This window comes from Neltuma alba, unplaced genomic scaffold (assembly GCF_004799145.2).
Source record: "Neltuma alba isolate B1F8T4 unplaced genomic scaffold, ASM479914v2 tig00010705_pilon, whole genome shotgun sequence".
In the NCBI taxonomy this organism is placed as follows: Eukaryota; Viridiplantae; Streptophyta; class Magnoliopsida; order Fabales; family Fabaceae; genus Neltuma; species Neltuma alba.
In genome coordinates, this window is record NW_021635540.1 from 155 (window position 1) to 18,040 (window position 17,886).

General features: G+C 34.9%; 3 protein-coding genes across 4 annotated transcripts; 1 reads left to right on the top strand and 2 right to left on the bottom strand.

Annotated features, from left to right (window-relative positions):
* Positions 1 to 2,946: 2,946 nt before the first annotated feature.
* On the bottom strand, positions 2,947 to 6,026 carry LOC114758483 (AP-3 complex subunit delta-1-like). The gene is made up of 4 exons (XM_028947533.1): positions 5,861 to 6,026; positions 4,730 to 4,905; positions 3,594 to 3,849; positions 2,947 to 3,504 (listed from the first exon to the last, which is right to left on the bottom strand). The coding sequence occupies exons 2-4, from the start codon at positions 4,896 to 4,898 to the stop codon at positions 3,192 to 3,194; spliced, it is 738 nt and encodes a 245-aa protein (XP_028803366.1). The 5' UTR covers positions 4,899 to 4,905; positions 5,861 to 6,026; the 3' UTR covers positions 2,947 to 3,191.
* A 1,863-nt stretch (positions 6,027 to 7,889) lies between these two features.
* On the top strand, positions 7,890 to 13,242 carry LOC114758485 (LL-diaminopimelate aminotransferase, chloroplastic-like). 2 transcript variants are annotated; one of them, XM_028947535.1, is made up of 10 exons: positions 7,890 to 7,981; positions 8,128 to 8,228; positions 8,484 to 8,551; positions 8,690 to 8,806; positions 9,201 to 9,263; positions 9,900 to 10,004; positions 10,132 to 10,182; positions 10,798 to 11,118; positions 12,094 to 12,300; positions 12,622 to 13,242. In XM_028947535.1, the coding sequence occupies exons 1-10, from the start codon at positions 7,896 to 7,898 to the stop codon at positions 12,913 to 12,915; spliced, it is 1,413 nt and encodes a 470-aa protein (XP_028803368.1). In that variant the 5' UTR covers positions 7,890 to 7,895; the 3' UTR covers positions 12,916 to 13,242. The 2 variants fall into 2 exon arrangements, with proteins under 2 accessions (XP_028803368.1, XP_028803369.1); XM_028947536.1 differs by having other exon boundaries at positions 8,128 to 8,204.
* A 194-nt stretch (positions 13,243 to 13,436) lies between these two features.
* LOC114758484 (uncharacterized) lies at positions 13,437 to 17,386 on the bottom strand. Its single transcript, XM_028947534.1, has 2 exons — positions 17,279 to 17,386; positions 13,437 to 15,545 (listed from the first exon to the last, which is right to left on the bottom strand). Exon 2 carries the CDS (start codon positions 15,389 to 15,391, stop codon positions 13,640 to 13,642), a length of 1,752 nt encoding a protein of 583 aa, XP_028803367.1. The 5' UTR covers positions 15,392 to 15,545; positions 17,279 to 17,386; the 3' UTR covers positions 13,437 to 13,639.
* Between the last annotated feature and the right edge of the window lie 500 nt (positions 17,387 to 17,886).

Here is a 17,886-nt window from a genome sequence, read left to right on the forward strand (position 1 = left end):
CAGTCAGTATGGGATTCACTCTCCCACGTACATGTAGTGCAAGCACAAAGCACAAAACTCAAAACTATTCTCTAGAAAACCGTTATTGACATTACCATTTCTTGCTATAGGAGGAGATATATGACGAGACAGATCATCATTATGAGGACTCCTGACCAAAAATGATCCAGTGTTCATGTACAGAGCCACCAAATAATCGCATCGTTTTCTTGTTTTATGTACATGGATATTGCAATTTAGGAGTGAGAGCTTCGAATAGGTCGGGATTCAGAAATGTGATTTTAGATTAGAAGATGACAAAGCCATGATCAGGAATAGGGTAGGTATGAGGAACTACAGCTACTCTGTACTTTGCATCATCGATACATTTTGTTGCCGAGGATCCACCACCCCAGGATCATCACGTGCTTTGCTGCACATTTTCATGTTTTGAGGGTGGGGCAAGTTATGTCATTAAGTGTAAAATTAATGTTTTGGACTTCTTATTAGATGCGCTTTTGTCGGCGTTAGCCAAAAAAAAAAAAGTGCTATAATTCAATTGTAAGTTTCATATTGAAGAATCAATGAAGTTCAATGTCCTCCTGTGATGGGTATTGCCATTTTTGGAAATATTTTCAGATGGGGATAAATACATTAGGATGGATGAAAAAAAAGAAGAGAGAGTAGGCATTGTTACTGAATCTTTTAGTAAATGTATATAAATAAATATAGTGTTTTATAAATTATTAATTGATACTCAACAAGGTTTATCATATCAGTAGCCAGATTTAAACTCATATTTTGTGAATTGAGTTGATTTTTAATTTAGTGAAATTTGGCAATTTGCATTAGTTTTAAAAATAAAATATAGGAAGGAATATAAGAGAAAATATAGGAGGTTTGGATAGGAGTAGTATGGTATTTTTAAATTTGTATTTGAATATTTAGTCCTTTTAAATAATTTTAATTTTTATGATCTTTTTTCATAAATATTACTGTCTATTGGTTCTTCTCTCTAATTCTCTCTAGAATTTAAGTTACTCAGCAGTTGTTGTGATACTTCTTAGATATTACTAACTTTCCTCCTTCAAATCTCACAATAATTTTCTCAGTTTTTTTGGACCAAGATGCATATATTTCTGATTCTGATGGCTATCTGATCTAAAATATACGCAAAATCTGTCAGCTTGTCTTGGCATTCCCTGTCATGCTGAGACCAAGGCCACTAACAGACATAGGCAGGATATTGACAATTATTCTTTTCAGTACAAAAAAAAAAGATATTGACAATTGTTCGTTTTAAATATTCACGGTTTCCTTTTTATAAATCTTTCCTTCGGTGCCAGATACGAGAAGTATGGTATTAAAATTTAATTTGATTTAATTATTATAATTTTATAAGACCCCTCCTCAAAATCGTTTAACAAAAGCCACCTAATTATACAATTAAAAAAATTCATGTAACGTTAAGAAATTTAAAGAAATCATTTTCTTTGAATTTTAAATATTTCTTATATAATGAATTAATAATAATCTAAATTTTAATAAAATTATATAATTTTCATCTTTAATTAAAGTCTGTGATGATCTTAAAATTTTTTAAAAATTTTTTATAAAGAAAATAAAGATTTAAATTTTACAAGACTGAACAATGTTTGCGTATTTTTTTAATTAATTTTTATGTAGGTTGTAAATTTTGAGACAAACTGTGTCTAATTTAGTGAAATTTATTAATTCACATTAGTTTTAAAAATAAAATGTAGGAAAAAAATATAAGACAAAATGTAAGAGGTTTGAATAGAAACAATATAGTATTTTTAAATTTATATTTGAATATTTGGTCCTTTTAAATAATTTTAATTTTTATGATCTTTTTTAATAAATATCACTTCCTATTGGTCCTTCTCTCTAATTCTCCCTAAATTTTAGTATAAAAAATAACAATATATTCAAACTGCTTACTTGTTATTAAAATTTTTTAAAATTTTTTTTCAATAATTATATTCATTATTTGAGACCTTATGCTACTTTTTTCAAAGAATGATCAGAATACAATATGAAAATAAAAAAAATAAAATAAAAGTCGAGTGTGTTTGGATAGCTTTTTAAAGGCACTTTCGTATAAGTTGACATTGGAGATAGTATTTCAATTGCAGTTTTGAACCGGTGCCTCTTTTAATTTCTTCGCTGCCACAGGAAGATGTGACTTAGAAAAGTTGCATTCACAAACTACCACAATTATAACTACGCTACAACTAAAGACGAGGGGTTAGTTAAAAACAAATTGAGACAGCCAATATCTACAACAGGGTCCGCACCAACTTTTTGTATTTGGTAAAGAAATGAGACTTGGAAGGCAAGTTAGTTGATTAATTATTGTTGTTAATGCCCTAGTCTGATTTGTGAATTTTTTTTTAAAAAAAAAATTTTGAAGATGTACCTTAAGACGGTCACATATGTACTGCGTACTCTAAAAATGCAAAACAAGTTTACATGTCATGTTTAATTTTGTTTCTACGCGAAATTTTTAAACTGTAAACTCCAAATGACTCCGTTTTAGGGGACTGGAAGAATCAAGATTACAACGAGGAGTCAACATCTATGAAGAACTGTTCTAGACAAAAATGAAGAGTGTGAACAGATAGCCATAAATATCTAATCTTTGACAAACGGAATTCAAAAAAGAGATTCAATTCATGATCATGCAAGTATGGGTTTCTTCCTTTCCAACTAAGAGCACCAAAATGATAGATTTCTTGGTCAACTTACGGATATGGTCCCCAGGAAGGACTTTTGGATACAATTCCGTAACTTGCTCAAGGGTTTTGGGTGGTCGCAATCAAATTAAAGTGAACATTAAAATGTCACAACTGAGAGAAAATACTCAGACAGAATTGGCCATGATCAAAGATTGCAGCTTTCGGTCCCTTCCCCCCCGGGGGGGGAGGGGGTCAACAGTAGTTCCCAACATCATCTGAATATCAAGCTAGATTTGAATATCTCGACATTCCAAAGATAACTCTATTTACACACAAGATTGGAAGATCGGTCTCTAGTTGTAAATATGTTGCATTTGATGTTACATAAAATATCTACGCACGTAACATCTACGCAAGAACTTAAGCATGCGTACAATCAAAATGGACAGTTTGGCACACATACCGGGCAAGTAACAACATTCCCTTGTAAATTAATACATAGCAGAATACACCTCAGTGGCGATGCTTGCTCCTTTTCTCCTTCCTTTTCTTATGTCTAGACTTCTCTTTGGATTTGTGCTTCTTAGAATGCTCCTTGTCTGAGCTCCCTGAGTGAGATTTTTTAGCCTTTTTCGCTCTTTTAACATGGATCTCCTCCTCTTCAGAAGATTCACAAGACTTCAGTGAAGCAGGCCTTTCTGGACCATAAACACGACGGTTGCTCACATCAGAACTTGTAATAGGCTCCTCCTCATCAAAGTGACGTGGAAGGTAAGGACCTGTCTCGTCCATCCTCGGACCAATGGCTCCTCTGCCTCGCTTGGTCCTGCAAAGGACAGTTTCTTCAGTCATAACCTTAACCAGTGTGTCTACATCAAAGTACCATGCACATAAAATGTCGAAAAGCAAGAATACCTAGAGTTTAGAAACATCTCAAGCTCTTCATCCCTTAAACCTTCGGGGCAATGGTCAGGTTCTCCTTTACTAGAGCATGAAGCAGAGGCAGTATTATCATCCATGGCAAACCTTCCGGCGCTTCTTAATGAGTTACCATCCCTATGGCTTCTGTTGCCAGGGTTTTGATCTTTAGATCTGCCTTCATGCCTTTTATCCAGCTCTAGTTCTTTCTGCCGCACTCGCCACATTTCATTTACATCTACAGCTCGATTTGCTGAAAAATGAATAAAAGAATGAAGCACACACAGAAAAGACAATAAGATAGTAGCTGAAGAGAAAAATGCTAAACAAAATGACTACCAAACACACAGGAAGAAGAGGATTTTCAAGTTAATCACAAAAACAAATTTAAATTGCAACAGGTTTGACAAATCTATCATCTCTAGCTCAAAAGACTGTAAACATTTTGGTTTTACTAATGTTAAGAATAATTAAAGATTATGATTATTGAGTTGATTCCCATGACGATTTTTACCAAATATTGGCACATTCCAGCATGGAAAAAAAATCATAACAATATCTTGATGCAAATATTATAATATTTTTCTCATGATTCTGAAAATAATCAAAGACTGTACGTGTGTACTACTTTGCAAAAACAACAGGGTCTCAGTTAACATATCAGTAAGAAATACATAATGATTTGCATATATACAGTACACAAGAAAACCCACTTCAAACTCAATTGCTGAGATTTATCAACCCAGAGGTAGGTGTATTTAATACAATCAGAAGAGATAGAACCACAAATGCTAAGCAGAGATTGCATGAATCAGAAACTGTTGTGGACTGAATGGGGTGTTAAATTGGTTCAAGTCAAAATAATTCATAAAAGGAAAGCAGTTTATAATTTTGTCATTGGCAGTTATGCAGAAGTTCTACAAGCTATTAGAAGGAAAAATTAAGAGCAATGGTCCTCAGTAAGAAAACAGTCACTAAGAATCACATTATATAAAGGCCCATCAAAAGATGGACCAATGGCTTGCTGTTAGAATAACTACTGTCTTCCTTCAAATTTCATATTCATTTGATAAAATTTCCGTGATCAAACACAATGGGCAAGTTCTATTTCTAAAACAGTAAATAGGACCTACCTTGTTGTACCCCAAGTACAGTTGCTGTGAGGAAGCGTGAATTTGGCCGATGCCGTTTATTAGGCTGTCGAAGATATGCAAGAACACCTTCCTTTTCAGCCTGTTGTCGCAATTCAGCTGCTTCTCTCATAAAAAGAGCAGCTAGTCGGTTTTCAGTCTCCAGATCCATTAAGCAGCTGAACAAATCAACAAGGAGGGGGAAAAAAGGAAGGGGAACAACAATCAAATGAAGAATAGAAAAGAAATTCCAATAATTAAAACAATCCACTACCGGGGAGTAGTTCTAAAGGGTGTGAAACAAGAACTCTAATTCTCCAGTTCAAACTGCGAATGCAAAATTGCTGGCCCCACAGAGGCCATTGGCATTTGGCAACATGAGTAGCATTTAAAGCAACAAATAATGGTTCGCTTCATTGGTAGATTATAAGTTCAAGATGAAAAGGGAGCAAAAATCTAAAGCAATTTGCATACCCAAGGCCTAAAACCATCTCCACTGCAACATCACTTTTTAACATTTTGAACTTTTCAACATAGCAGAACTCCAATCAGACAACACATTACCATTAAATTAGATAATCTTCCTTTCCAAAGACCTAACATAAAGTAGAAGCCATCCCATTCTAATCGAGATAAATAAACCAACAGAAACGTCCTTAAAAAGTCGTGAAAGAACTCTAAAACTACCTTGTATTAATATATAAAAGACACTCTAAAACTACCCGGAAACATAAACCCAATCAAAGTTATGGAATTTGGTATGGTAAAGCTTTCGAGAATCTGAAAATTCCGAATAACGTCCAGCTTTCCAGATAAACGACCTTAGTAATTGGTTCAATGACCTAAAAGGCGGAAATTTTAGTGATAAACGATGACAATGGAACAAATTCTTGCTTCAGGTCATATCTCGAATCGAAGTTCTGTTTTTTGGGGACACAGAGACTGATAGGAAGCCAGAAATCGAAGCAAAACGCGATAAGAGGATATCCGAGACAACTTCAGCCGTCAGAGATCAAGATTTTCTCATGTCACCGACTATAGAAGAGTCGTCGGGGAGAGAAGAACGTGAGGATAAATAGCCTCTAATTCGAACAGAAACAAATGAAGAAGAGGAAACCAAAAATCGCAACTTACCCGCCACAAACTCGCCCAGAGACTTCTAGCGTTCAGAGCTCAAGCTTCGGCTCAGGTCGCGGGGAAGAGGATGGTCGCCGAATAGAGGGGTTAGGGTTCTTCCGATCGAAGCTTCCAGCCCGGGAAGAGGCGCAAGTACAATTCACGCAGGTATGATTCCATAGATTACGGAACCAATTAGGAAATTTTTCGTATACGTAAGACTTTTTTTTTTATATTTATTAATTTTTTAAAAATTAATATTATTTTTTTAAATAATAATTAAGTAAGAAAAGAAGGGAAAAAATTAAAAAAGATATTAAAAATATTTTTAAAAAAATATATCATATTAATTAATTGAACTAATATTTTTAATCTATATAGATTAGTTAACCAGATTTTGTATTAATTATCAAAATATTTAAACATAGAGTATAAATTGTTTATGATAATATTTCTTTTTTCTTTTTTGAAGTTTTATTGGGCATTTGGGCACAGAGCCACTGGTGATGATTTAGGGCCTGTTTGGATATCTCAAAACTATGGTTTCAGAAGCACTTTTCCGCAAAACGAGATAATCTCCTTCACATATTTACTTCGTAATCCGTAAAAGCACTTCTGAAACCATGGTTTGGTTTCTATCCAAACACACCCTTAATCTTTCATTCATGTAGTTATAAGAGTTTTGGAACACGTATATTTAAAATTTAGGAAAAACTACTTTCCCTTAAATTTTATTAAATAATAATAGATCTCAAAACAATTTAATCTATACAAACTAGGCTTGTAAATATTACGTTTTTTTAAGATATATTACTATTAAATAAACTTTGTAAGACTTAGTCATATTTAGTTTTTTAATTAAAATTTATAAGTAATTTTTTTCTTTTATTTAAGCTATACATAAAATGTATTTTCCTTTTAACCTATAAGCAAAATGCATGCCTTCCTACCTCATACTGACTACTTGGCCTAATATAATATATTTGTTTATTGCTTATAAGTAACTTATGTGTTTATGGGCAATGAAATTTTCAAATGGATATTTATGGATAATTTTTTTCTTTATTTATTATAATTTTTTTTGAGGCCATCAAAGCGTGTACAGACATTTTTTTTTAAATTAAAATTAACATGCAAAAGAAACTAATTTCTCATAATGTCACAAATTAAAGTTGAAATTAATTGTTAGAAGCAGTATCCATAGTTAATGCCAGAGAAATTGGAAAGGGAAAAGAAAAGGTGATTTGCAAGGATGTGAACCAATCAATTTCAGTTTGAGAGAATATTTGGATAAGAAATAAGCCACAGTTTTAGAAATAATTTTATGAAATTTGAAATAAATATGTGGAAAAAAATTATTTTTATTTATATTAAAATATTTTTTTAAAATGTTTTTTAAACATCCCAAACAGCCCGAGAATACTATGACTATCACTATCACATGGAAACGGGCAGCTGCCTGCTAGTTCTGTTTCATTTTTTTTTTTTCAATTCTTTCTTTATAACATTTTTTTTCATTTTTTGGGACTAGGTTTCATTATTATTTTTTTGGTCAAAAGGCTTCATTATTATTATTCTACTAATAATAATAATGAAAGATAAAAGATTTTATTCATAAAATCATTTTTAAAAAATTGATTATTTTATTTCATTCTCCATGCCATTTTTCAAATAGATCGACAACAAACCAAGTGCTGATTTGGATTAGGGGATGGAGAAGCTTGCGCGAGTTCTCCATGAATTCATTTCTTGAAAGCAACAACATCTAATATTAAAAAATATATATATTTTGAAGTAAAATATATTTTTAATATAACAGAGAGACAGAAAAAAGTCCCAATAGAATTTGAGGAATGAGAAATGACTTGAAGATATATACACCCAGTCACATACAGCTCAGATGTGGGCGGTTTTGGAATTTTAAATTTGAGTTATTATAAAACTTTTTGAAATTGCCTATGGAGACATCGACTGCTAAAATTATGAAGTCACAATAGTATAAATAGAGATCTCATGGTACCACCATTCTGTGGCGTCTCTGTCTCATTCGAGAATGGCTATGATCCATAACCCCACGACTTCTCCACTCTATTCTTCATCTTATTCTTCTTTCTTGAGTCATTCTAACTTCAATTCACGGTATTTTGCTTCTAATTCTCATTTCATATCTCCAACTACACAGGAAGGCCTGCATTGAATTTGAACATTGATCAATATTTCTGCAACTTTCTTCTGTTTTAACCTCAAAAGTTTTTTGTTTTTTGGGCCTTCTTTGGCTATTTCAGGAATCAGAACGTCTCTTTGCCAGCGAAAAGCCTTGGTGTTTGTAAATGCGTTGAGACACCTCAAGAATTGCAGACTGGTACCCAGAAATCTTCTCTATGTTGTAGTTTTCTCTGTTTTCCTTTACCCTTGTGATTATGAAATAATTGCATGCAGATATGATACATTAGAATACTTGATCCACAATACTTCTATATAATCGTTCCCAATTTTTTTGCCTTTTTCAGCCTTCTCTATCGAAATGATTGACTATTTAGTTACTAGAACTCGTTGGAGAACTGTATATAAAGCGTTATGTAGAAAAAATGATCTTTATCATCTAGAATTTAAGATGATTCTTCCCTTTTCCACGTTGAAGGCTACAGGACTAATGTCTCTCGCAATGCAAACATGGCTAAACTTCAAGCTGGCTATCTTTTTCCAGAGGTCTGTTATGCCACTGGATATTTTTTGCTTTTGTTATGAATTAATCCTATTTATTTCTTTCATTTGACTCTAATATGATATGTGATATCGTACTTTCTACCTTCTAATCTATATCCTCAATTTTATCGTGGACAATAGGTTGCAAGAAGAAAATCTGCACTCTTGCTAAAGCACCCAGACTCAAAATTGATAAGCTTGGGAATTGGCGATACTACTGACCCTATTCCTGAAGTCATAGCTTCTGCAATGGCAATGGTACAGCTTTTGCTTTAATGAAGTTAATGCATCATTGGACTATGTTTTCTTTTTACAAGCATCTCTCTCTCTGTTTTTTTTAATTGAAGTTGGGGCTTGTTCATTAATTATGTGTTTATCATAGAAATAGATCAAGTCAAGCAATTGTTAAGTGCTATTCCTCATTGTGCGAACTCTGCTTTCTCAGCACCAAGGACTAGTATAAACCCCCTTCCGTTCTCTATTGATTCTGTTCAAGTCTTTTTTATAGATTATAATTAAGTATAGAGATTACATGGGATGTTGGTATGCTTTGTACAATGTTCCTATTTGATTCAAGAAAAACACTTTCGTTACTCATAAATAAAACAGTGCTTTGCCTGTAGCTAACTGAGCATCAAACTATTTTCCTCAGAAAGCAAATTCATTAGCTACGGTTGAGGGTTATCGTGGTTATGGAGAATATGAAGGTGAAAAGGTATGTTGTGTTGACTTGAAGAAAAGGCACTATCAGTACTTTTTCTTGCATATCAAAGATTTCTACTTATGCTGATAGTTTGGAAAGGACACATCCGGTGCATTAACACCTGGTGTTAAATGCAACATGCTTTTCAAAGAGCCAAGTGAAAAATGAGAGCTTTATAAGAATGCTTCTTATCACACCGACTTTCGGAAGGAGATTTTATAAGCCCTAAGTGAAATAAAACTCGAATTTTGATTACCTTAAAAAAATTCAAGTTTTGATGGCTATTGAACTTGTGTCATAATGTGTGCTTGGAAGTTTTGTGTTCCAACATAAATTCTTACTTAAACCAAGAAAAATAAGCAAAGCATCTGGAATTCTTTATTAAGTTTTTAATATCATATTTTTTCCTCTTATCATAAAAAAGCACTGAAGTAGCTAGAGAACATTATCTTTGTACCGTGATTGAACACTTCAACAATCCTTTGGACAAGTCTTATAGTTTATTTCAGGAACTTAATTGGATAAAGATGGAAGGAATTTGATCTTGGGATCATATAATTATCCTATTTAGTTGTTCATTTAAGTCGAAATTTATATTAATGAAATTTATGATATTTGAAGAGTGACTGGTGATTCTAATCTACGCAGCCATTAAGAAGGGCAATCGCTTCAACATTTTACAGTGATCTTGGCATAGAGGAAGATGATATATTTGTCTCGGATGGATCAAAATGCGACATATCTCGTCTCCAGGTTTGATCGTAAATTTAATTTTTATATGTCAATAATTTCCTTTCTCAACATGGTTGCTGTTAACGGGGAGCTTTCAGCAGTAAGATATTTCAAATTCCAACTTGTCCTTTCATGATTGTTTTTACAGGTTGTCTTTGGCTCAAATGTGAGGATGGCAGTGCAAAACCCATCATACCCGGTAATTTATGCTTCACTTTGCATTAATATGGTCTCATTAACAGTTGATTACGCAAGCCATTTCTGCTTTTAATACGGCTTGAAGTTTTTTTGGTTTTGTCCCATTATTGCTCTCCGCTGTGCCCACTATTTTAGTTCATTCATTTGGCCTGTCATGCTCTTTGATGCAATGGAAAATGGTCTGATTAGCTTGTGTCTACTTTTTAATTTAAAAAAAAAATAAATCTGGAAGAGAGCTTGAGATTCTACTGTTCTTTCAAATCCTAAGAATGTGAGTTTATTTTCGCATTTGAGAAAACGCCCTTTTATAAAGAAGACTGCTCTTGATTTGAAATTGCAACAGATGTAAACATGTGGGAATTATTAGTGCCTTTCACTTGCAAACTTGGGTAGGAATCATTTTCGTATTGTTCATCAGTCCTCTCGGTCCTGATATGCTGTTTAAATTATTGACCATAAAACAACTTTTACAGTTACCTTTATTAATGTGCTGATCACTGCCCTCATTACCGTCTTGAAGAATTCAGAAATAGGAAAAAAAAGAAAGAAAGAATTTTTTTACATTTTTACATTATTTCTAGCTGATTTTTTCTTATGTTTGAGCCTCTTGATGCAGGCCTATGTAGACTCAAGTGTTATTATGGGTCAGACTGGCCAATATCTGAAGGATCCTCAGAAGTACGGGAGAATTGAATACATGTGGTGTAGTCCTGAAAATGGTTTTTTCCCTGATTTATCCTCTGTTTCAAGAACAGATATAATATTTTTCTGTTCACCAAACAATCCTACTGGTGCTGTGGCCACAAGGGAGCAACTAAGCAGACTAGTTCAGTTTGCTAAGAATAATGGGTCAATAATAATATTTGATTCTGCATACGCATTATATATATCAGATGACAGCCCACGTTCCATCTTTGAAATCCCAGGAGCCAAAGAGGTCAGTCTAGAATTAGCAACTAGTGCTTAAAAACTGCTGAGCTTTATGTTCAGTCTTACACCATCTTGATTATAATTTTGAGCATTGTCATTTATTAACATTGATACACAGTTCTGATTATACAATGCTAATTTTTATCATAGAATGCATTGGATGGACCCTTCTCTTACTTGTCATTTTCCAATTGAGTTGTGGCACTTGTTGCTACATTATCTAAAATATTTTTTTCCCGCCACAATCTAGATCTTATAATTCTAACTTGTGCAAATGCCATTTTCTTTCAATTTTTTATTTAACAATTGCCTAGCCTTCTGAATTGAGATATTGTGAGATTTGCTCATTTTTGTTCTTTGTTTTTTTGACAAAAAATTTGCTTATTTTCGTTTACCACTACGGTCTTTTGTCAAACTGACATGAGCTATTGGTGCTCAACTAGACATGTTTCCCATGGATTGGACAGAGCATGAAAATTGAGTCACACTGTCCATACCTTTGTGAATAATCAGTCTTTTAATAGATTTTATTAGATACTTCGATATATCGATTGAGCTGATAAGTCTCTACACCCACATACATTAGCCTATCTGAATGTTCATTTCACCAAATGGTTTGCCTGGTCAAACATCTTGCAAGCTTAGGTAGCTTTTTCAACCTAATATTTGCATTCCCTTAAGTATCTTACCAGAAGTGTAGGCATACGTGCTTTATGTTTTTTGTCTCATGGTTGCGTCCACCATATTACTGAGGTAGCTTGGTTACTAATCAGGGAAATTTTCAAATACAATGGCATGATGGCATCAGGCAAGATGTCCATCTAGGAAACTATTGGGCAAAAAGTTTATGGGAGATGGCTTAGGCTTTTTCTGTAGGCTAACACATAGTAGGAGGGTTCAGTTAGGAAGCTGTTTCTAACCGTGGATACATGGTAGGTTTCTGTATCGTAATATTGTGCATGAAACCTTGTTGAGATTGCAGGTTGCGATCGAGACTGCATCATTTAGTAAATATGCTGGATTCACTGGAGTTAGACTTGGGTGGAGTGTGGTTCCAAAGCAGTTACTGTTTTCTGATGGTTTTCCTGTTGCCAAGGATTTCAGCCGAATTATGAGTACTTGCTTTAATGGTGCATCCAATATTTCCCAGGCAGGGGGTCTGGCTTGCCTTTCTCCAGAAGGTCTCAAGGTCAGTTATTGTTTTTGTACGAGTTTCTGAAGAAAGAATGCTGCATGATTTAGCCAGTATGCTAGTTTTACTGAAAACATTACATTTTCTTCACAGTTCTTCATACCTTATTGGGGGGAAAAAATTAGCATTCTCACCCAATAAAAAGTAAAAAGATAAAAGGACAGGTTTTCTGTGTCACAGTTCTTTATCGAGAAAGAAACAGAAACTTCTTGAAAATGTTGTGGGTTCTGAGGTGCCTCTTTTATGAAAGCTGGTTTGGCCTTTGGTAGAATACTTCTTGGACAAGCTACATGATGGACTCGCTCAATTTGAATGCAGGCTATGAAGGAAGTCATCGCATTTTATAAAGAGAACGCAAAGATAATAGTGGAGACATTTGAATCGCTTGGTTTTAAAGTATATGGAGGGAAAAATGCACCATATGTTTGGGTCCATTTCCCTGGACGAAGCTCATGGGATGTTTTCAACGAGATACTTGAGAAGACCCATGTGGTTACAACCCCTGGCAGCGGTTTTGGACCTGGTGGCGAAGGTTTTGTTCGTGTAAGCGCATTTGGTCACCGGGAAAATATTTTGGAGGCCTGCAGAAGATTCAAGGAGCTATACAGTTGAACTTAAATTATCTCACTGGTTTCAAGCTGTAACTTCTTGGACTGAGGAAGACTGGCCTCAACTTAGCTCTTGAAATAATATATTCTGATGTGCTATATATGGTTATATATAAAAGAAGTTGATCCTCATTCTGTTCATTTCCATCGCTCTATTCTATTTTCATTCATGAAATGGCCCCCATGGCTCGGAGGGAAGGTTGCAGACGATCAAGTGTCTGACACTAATGTGTAGGTCTTGTTTAGGGACACTAAAAAGGTTGCATTGGACATAAATTGCTCCTCATATCTTCCGAAGACATCTCAATTGAATCAATGCTTTTACCATGAGAACAAGTTGTGTGTGTATTTTTGTTTGTTTGTGCATGTGCGTGTATGAAAGCACATCTGTGCAAACGGGCGTGTATTAAATGACACTAATCACCTCCATTCTATCTTAAATGTAAAATTGCAAGTTTAACCTCTCATGGGTAATAGGCGTTTGAGCTCCTGGTGGCCAAAAAAAGAAAAAAAGAAAAAGAAAAGTTCAAAACATATGAGCCAAGGGACGGCTAGAACTTGCTTTTGATTACAAGCCTGACAATCTTACAAAGTTACTTCAGTTTATACATGCAGATTGAGTTGAATAAATTTTTTACATAGCCTAAATAATGGGTACATCCTTAACATTTTGTCCCTAGATGCTAACCATGCTAGTTCATGTGACCTAAGAGTACAAAATTAGACACCTAAAACTGTTCTATACTATGACTAATCTCTGCTTTGCACGTTGTCTTGTAATGTCCAGTTTGATTACACCGACTACAATGCACTGTATGCTTCTCTCGATTAAGGTCCTCAACACAAATTCTTTTCTTCTCAGGGCGTCCTGGTGGTCTCCGGAATTTGGGCGGCCGTACAAGTACAGCTTTGTCATCGGTGGAAGTCTCATCTGTTTTTCTCCATTCAAGTTTCTCAGGGATGGCATGTATTTCCTCTGCATAGGTCTCTCTGTAACTACCAGCAGTAAAACACTTCTCGGTAAAAGCATAGACATCCTTTCTACATGACATCAGAGCTGCAACAGCATGAGAACATGGTATTCCATATAGCTGCCAATCACGGCAAGAACAGCTATGGCTACCAATATTCACAATATCTGAGCGATCACCTGAGAGAACCTCAAATTCCACTTCATCTGATCTAAGGACTTGATATGTGGATGCACAGGTAATAGCCTCCATCATTCGCCTCTCGGCATATGGAGTGAGTACAGAGAACCATGAATTGCTCTTCAAACGCCTGTCATCAAACTCAGTCTTGAGCTTGTTATGAATCCGCTCAATCACCTGAATAATTGGCAGCTCCCGGGCTTCGAAAATCCATTTATTGAACTCCTCAACATTAGAGGACAAATGACCATATCGTGTTCCTTCAAAATGTACTAGAGACCACTCAGATGGGTGAAACTGCTGTAACCATTTAGCAGCTTCAGAAGAAACCTCTTCTATTTCGGCCATTTTTTCTCTAAAAGCAGAGGTTGTGGTGGCATATGCTGCCTTCCACAGAAGTTGGACAAGCCTAGAATTCTTGAACTCTTTGCCAATACTTTCACTTAAGTGACGCATGCAGAATGCATGAAAAGAATTAGGGAACTTCCTTCTTACTGAATCCATAATACCTTTTTGTCCCTCTGACAAGAATATCATTGGCGGGACGGTTTCACTATTTACCTCAAGTGTCTTGTGCAACTGGGACAAAAACCAAGTCCAGCTTTCATCATTTTCAACATCAACAACACCAAATGCAAGTGGGAACAACCCACCATCAGCATCAAATGACGTTGCTGAAAGGAATGTGCTAAGGTATTTGCTTTGCAGTTGGATTGCCCCAAGTCCAACAATGGGCAAACAACCATTAAGGAAGCCATGTATCGATGCATAAAAAGAAACAAAAAGCCTCTGAAAACGGTTATCTGCACCTGCGGTAAACACCTCTGCAAAACTTCCAGGATTGGTTTTCTTTATCTGCTCGCAAAATGCAGGAAGTAGGCAATATCCTTCTTCAGAGGAGCCATATATTGCAGCAAGGCCACGTTCCTTTGCACGCCAAGCTTGCTTATATGGTATTGTTATCCCATATTGCTTATGGATGTCATGTAAAATATCTTTTGGTTTGTAATTGATATTATCTCGCAGTCTTTCCTCAATAAAACTCACAATCCAATCAACAGAAGCCTGGTGGTGCCCATTATGTGCATTTCTCCCACAAGTATGTGTCCCCTCAAGACTTCTAATTGTAAAGGTAGGAGCATCAGGGAGTTTGACAGCACGAATGCGCCATGGACAGCCATCTGATGCACACTTGGCAAAATAACGTATCAAGTCACTTTTAATGATATGAAGCTCAAAATGCTGCGCAATAGCTGCTTCTTTAATTGCATTGCGGAATGCTTTTACATCAGGGAATTTTTGACCAACAACAAATGTGTGATCTTCCATGCAGTGAAGTTTTGGGTGTAAACTCCTATGACATATTCATCAACCACTCAAACCATTTCCATCACATGGGAGGAAAAAATAACAAGGCCATTTTCTCTACTATATTGGCCAATGTGACCAGCCAGGTTAAAATAAGCTTTCCCATCTAAACAACCTGCAGCAATTTACCGAATAACATAATCAAAATACATCAGAACTAATTCCGAGGAAAAAAAAAGATATAAGAGTTCATTGAATGAACAGGATTACACAGAAAAAGGTAATAACTAATTTCTTAAGCAAATTATAACATCATAAACATGAAAGCACAAACAATTTCAGACACCAGCACCACCACAGGAGCATTTCTGAAAATAAAACCAAAGAGAAGCAAAGATTTAAGCTTAAATGACAGGCTACAGTGGGATCAGCAGTCTACGTGCATAGGTTAGCAATTCATAATTTGACAGCCCCATAAATGGTTCTCAGCCGATGCACATCCTAAAGAAATTCATAGGGAGCTGTCAGGGATCCATACACACGTAAAACGGGAAGAAACCTTTCATATTAACATTTGATCACCAAATGACAACCAGCAGAACCAGAAAAAAAAGTGGGCATGCTATTTGCTTTTAGTGTCTGACGTAGGCTTGCTGCTGGTGCTGGGTTGTGAGCCAGAAAAGATAACAAAGGAGAGTGAAAAGTGCAAACTCAAAGCACAGAATAAAAACTTAAAATAAAAAATCGAGAGCTTAGGTAGCACTTTGCCCCTAACCCATTGAGTATAATCTGATAAATTCATATAACACAAACGGGGTACAGCAGATAACAAGGTTTGAAACTCAACAACACTGATTTCATCGACAGTTTAACAGTCTACTTCAATAATGCGGGTAATATGTTGACCGAAACTTATTTTATTAGCACATAAATGTCAAAGATATCATGAATCTCTAACACATCATTAAAAAAAATACTCCTTCCAGTCTTAAATGAAAAAGTTAATTAAGAATTTATTTTGCTTCTAAATGTATGGCCTCAATTCACATGTCTCTCAAATTTATAATTTTTTTCACAAACTATCCCTACTGATTTCACACGTTAAAGGGAATTTCTATCAATAAGATAATTTCCAATGCAAATGATTAAAAAGGATATTTTAGACAAACCAGTATAATTTTTCGCAAATAACTAATTTATCTAACATTCTTAATCTCTGTAAATTAGTTACAAAAAGAGTAGAGTGAATACAAAGTAGCATATGAGATTAATTTGCAGCATTAGTGCAATGAGCGCATCCCACAGCCACATGCTACTCGTAATAAAAAGAGGCAATAAGAGCAATGCTGATTGGTCTATCAGATAACAAGAACAATCGTCATTTTTGAAGTAAACTTGTTAGCTTGTCAGTTCCCATAGCCAAAATGATGCCAAAGGAGATTAAACTTGTATAGCTGAATCACACGATTACCTCAACTTCTAATTACTGTCTTATTACAAGATTTAGAGAGCCGAAGAAGACAGCTGGAAAACAGGTGGGGAAACAAATTTTGTTGAAACTAGAAAGGCATGAATTCATGGAAACATATGCAGTAGAATATTACTAAAGGAAAGATATATATTCTAAAACATTTGCAAACATGTAGACGGTAAAATGACAAAGAACAAAGGCCCAAACAAAGGGGGAAATTCAATTCAACTTAAATTTCAACAGAATCTCATCAGGCCAAAAAAAAAAAAAGCAACAGAATCATAGGAAAATCGTTCAACACGACTTCGTATTACACAGAATAAATTCAAACAACAAACATCTGACTTGGGTGAAAGCATCCAAAATCCGGAGCTGGTTTGTCGAGAAAACCCCCAAATCGCAAAAGACTTCGTCGCATAAACAAATATTATAATGACCTGAGCATGAGCAGAGGAGGCTTCTCAGAGACCGAAAGAGGCCGATCCGAACACTGAATGCGATGCCATATCAGCGGATAGGGAGATAGAGACAGAGAGAGAAAGACAGAGAGAGGAAGAGACAGAGAGATGAACATCCTGGGTATTCCTGGGAAAGGCTAGGGCTGGTTTGGGTCATTTGAGGGTGTTTTCGTCATTTCGAAAAGAAAAGAGGGACCTACATGATCCTGAAACGCCATATGGTAGAAAGCTGAAGAGAATCTCTGACGCAGGGTCGCAGACTTATTTATAGTTATGCTATTAATAATTAATAATAATATTATTATTAAATACACTTTAATCTTTTAGCTTCAAGTTCGGACCCTATCTAGAATCATGTATACAATCACTTGTAACATAACTCAAAATAAAACTCTTCTCACATAGTTATTTTGTATTTTATAAATCATATTAAAAAAATTATTTATAAGTTATTCTAAACGGGCTCCTAAATTCAATTAAAATTTCATTTTGCTAGTCCCAACACTGTTAGTTTCAGTAAAAATAATAATCTTATTATTAAAATTGTTAAACGCTGACAAAACATGATTTAATATATAAAGTTTTTT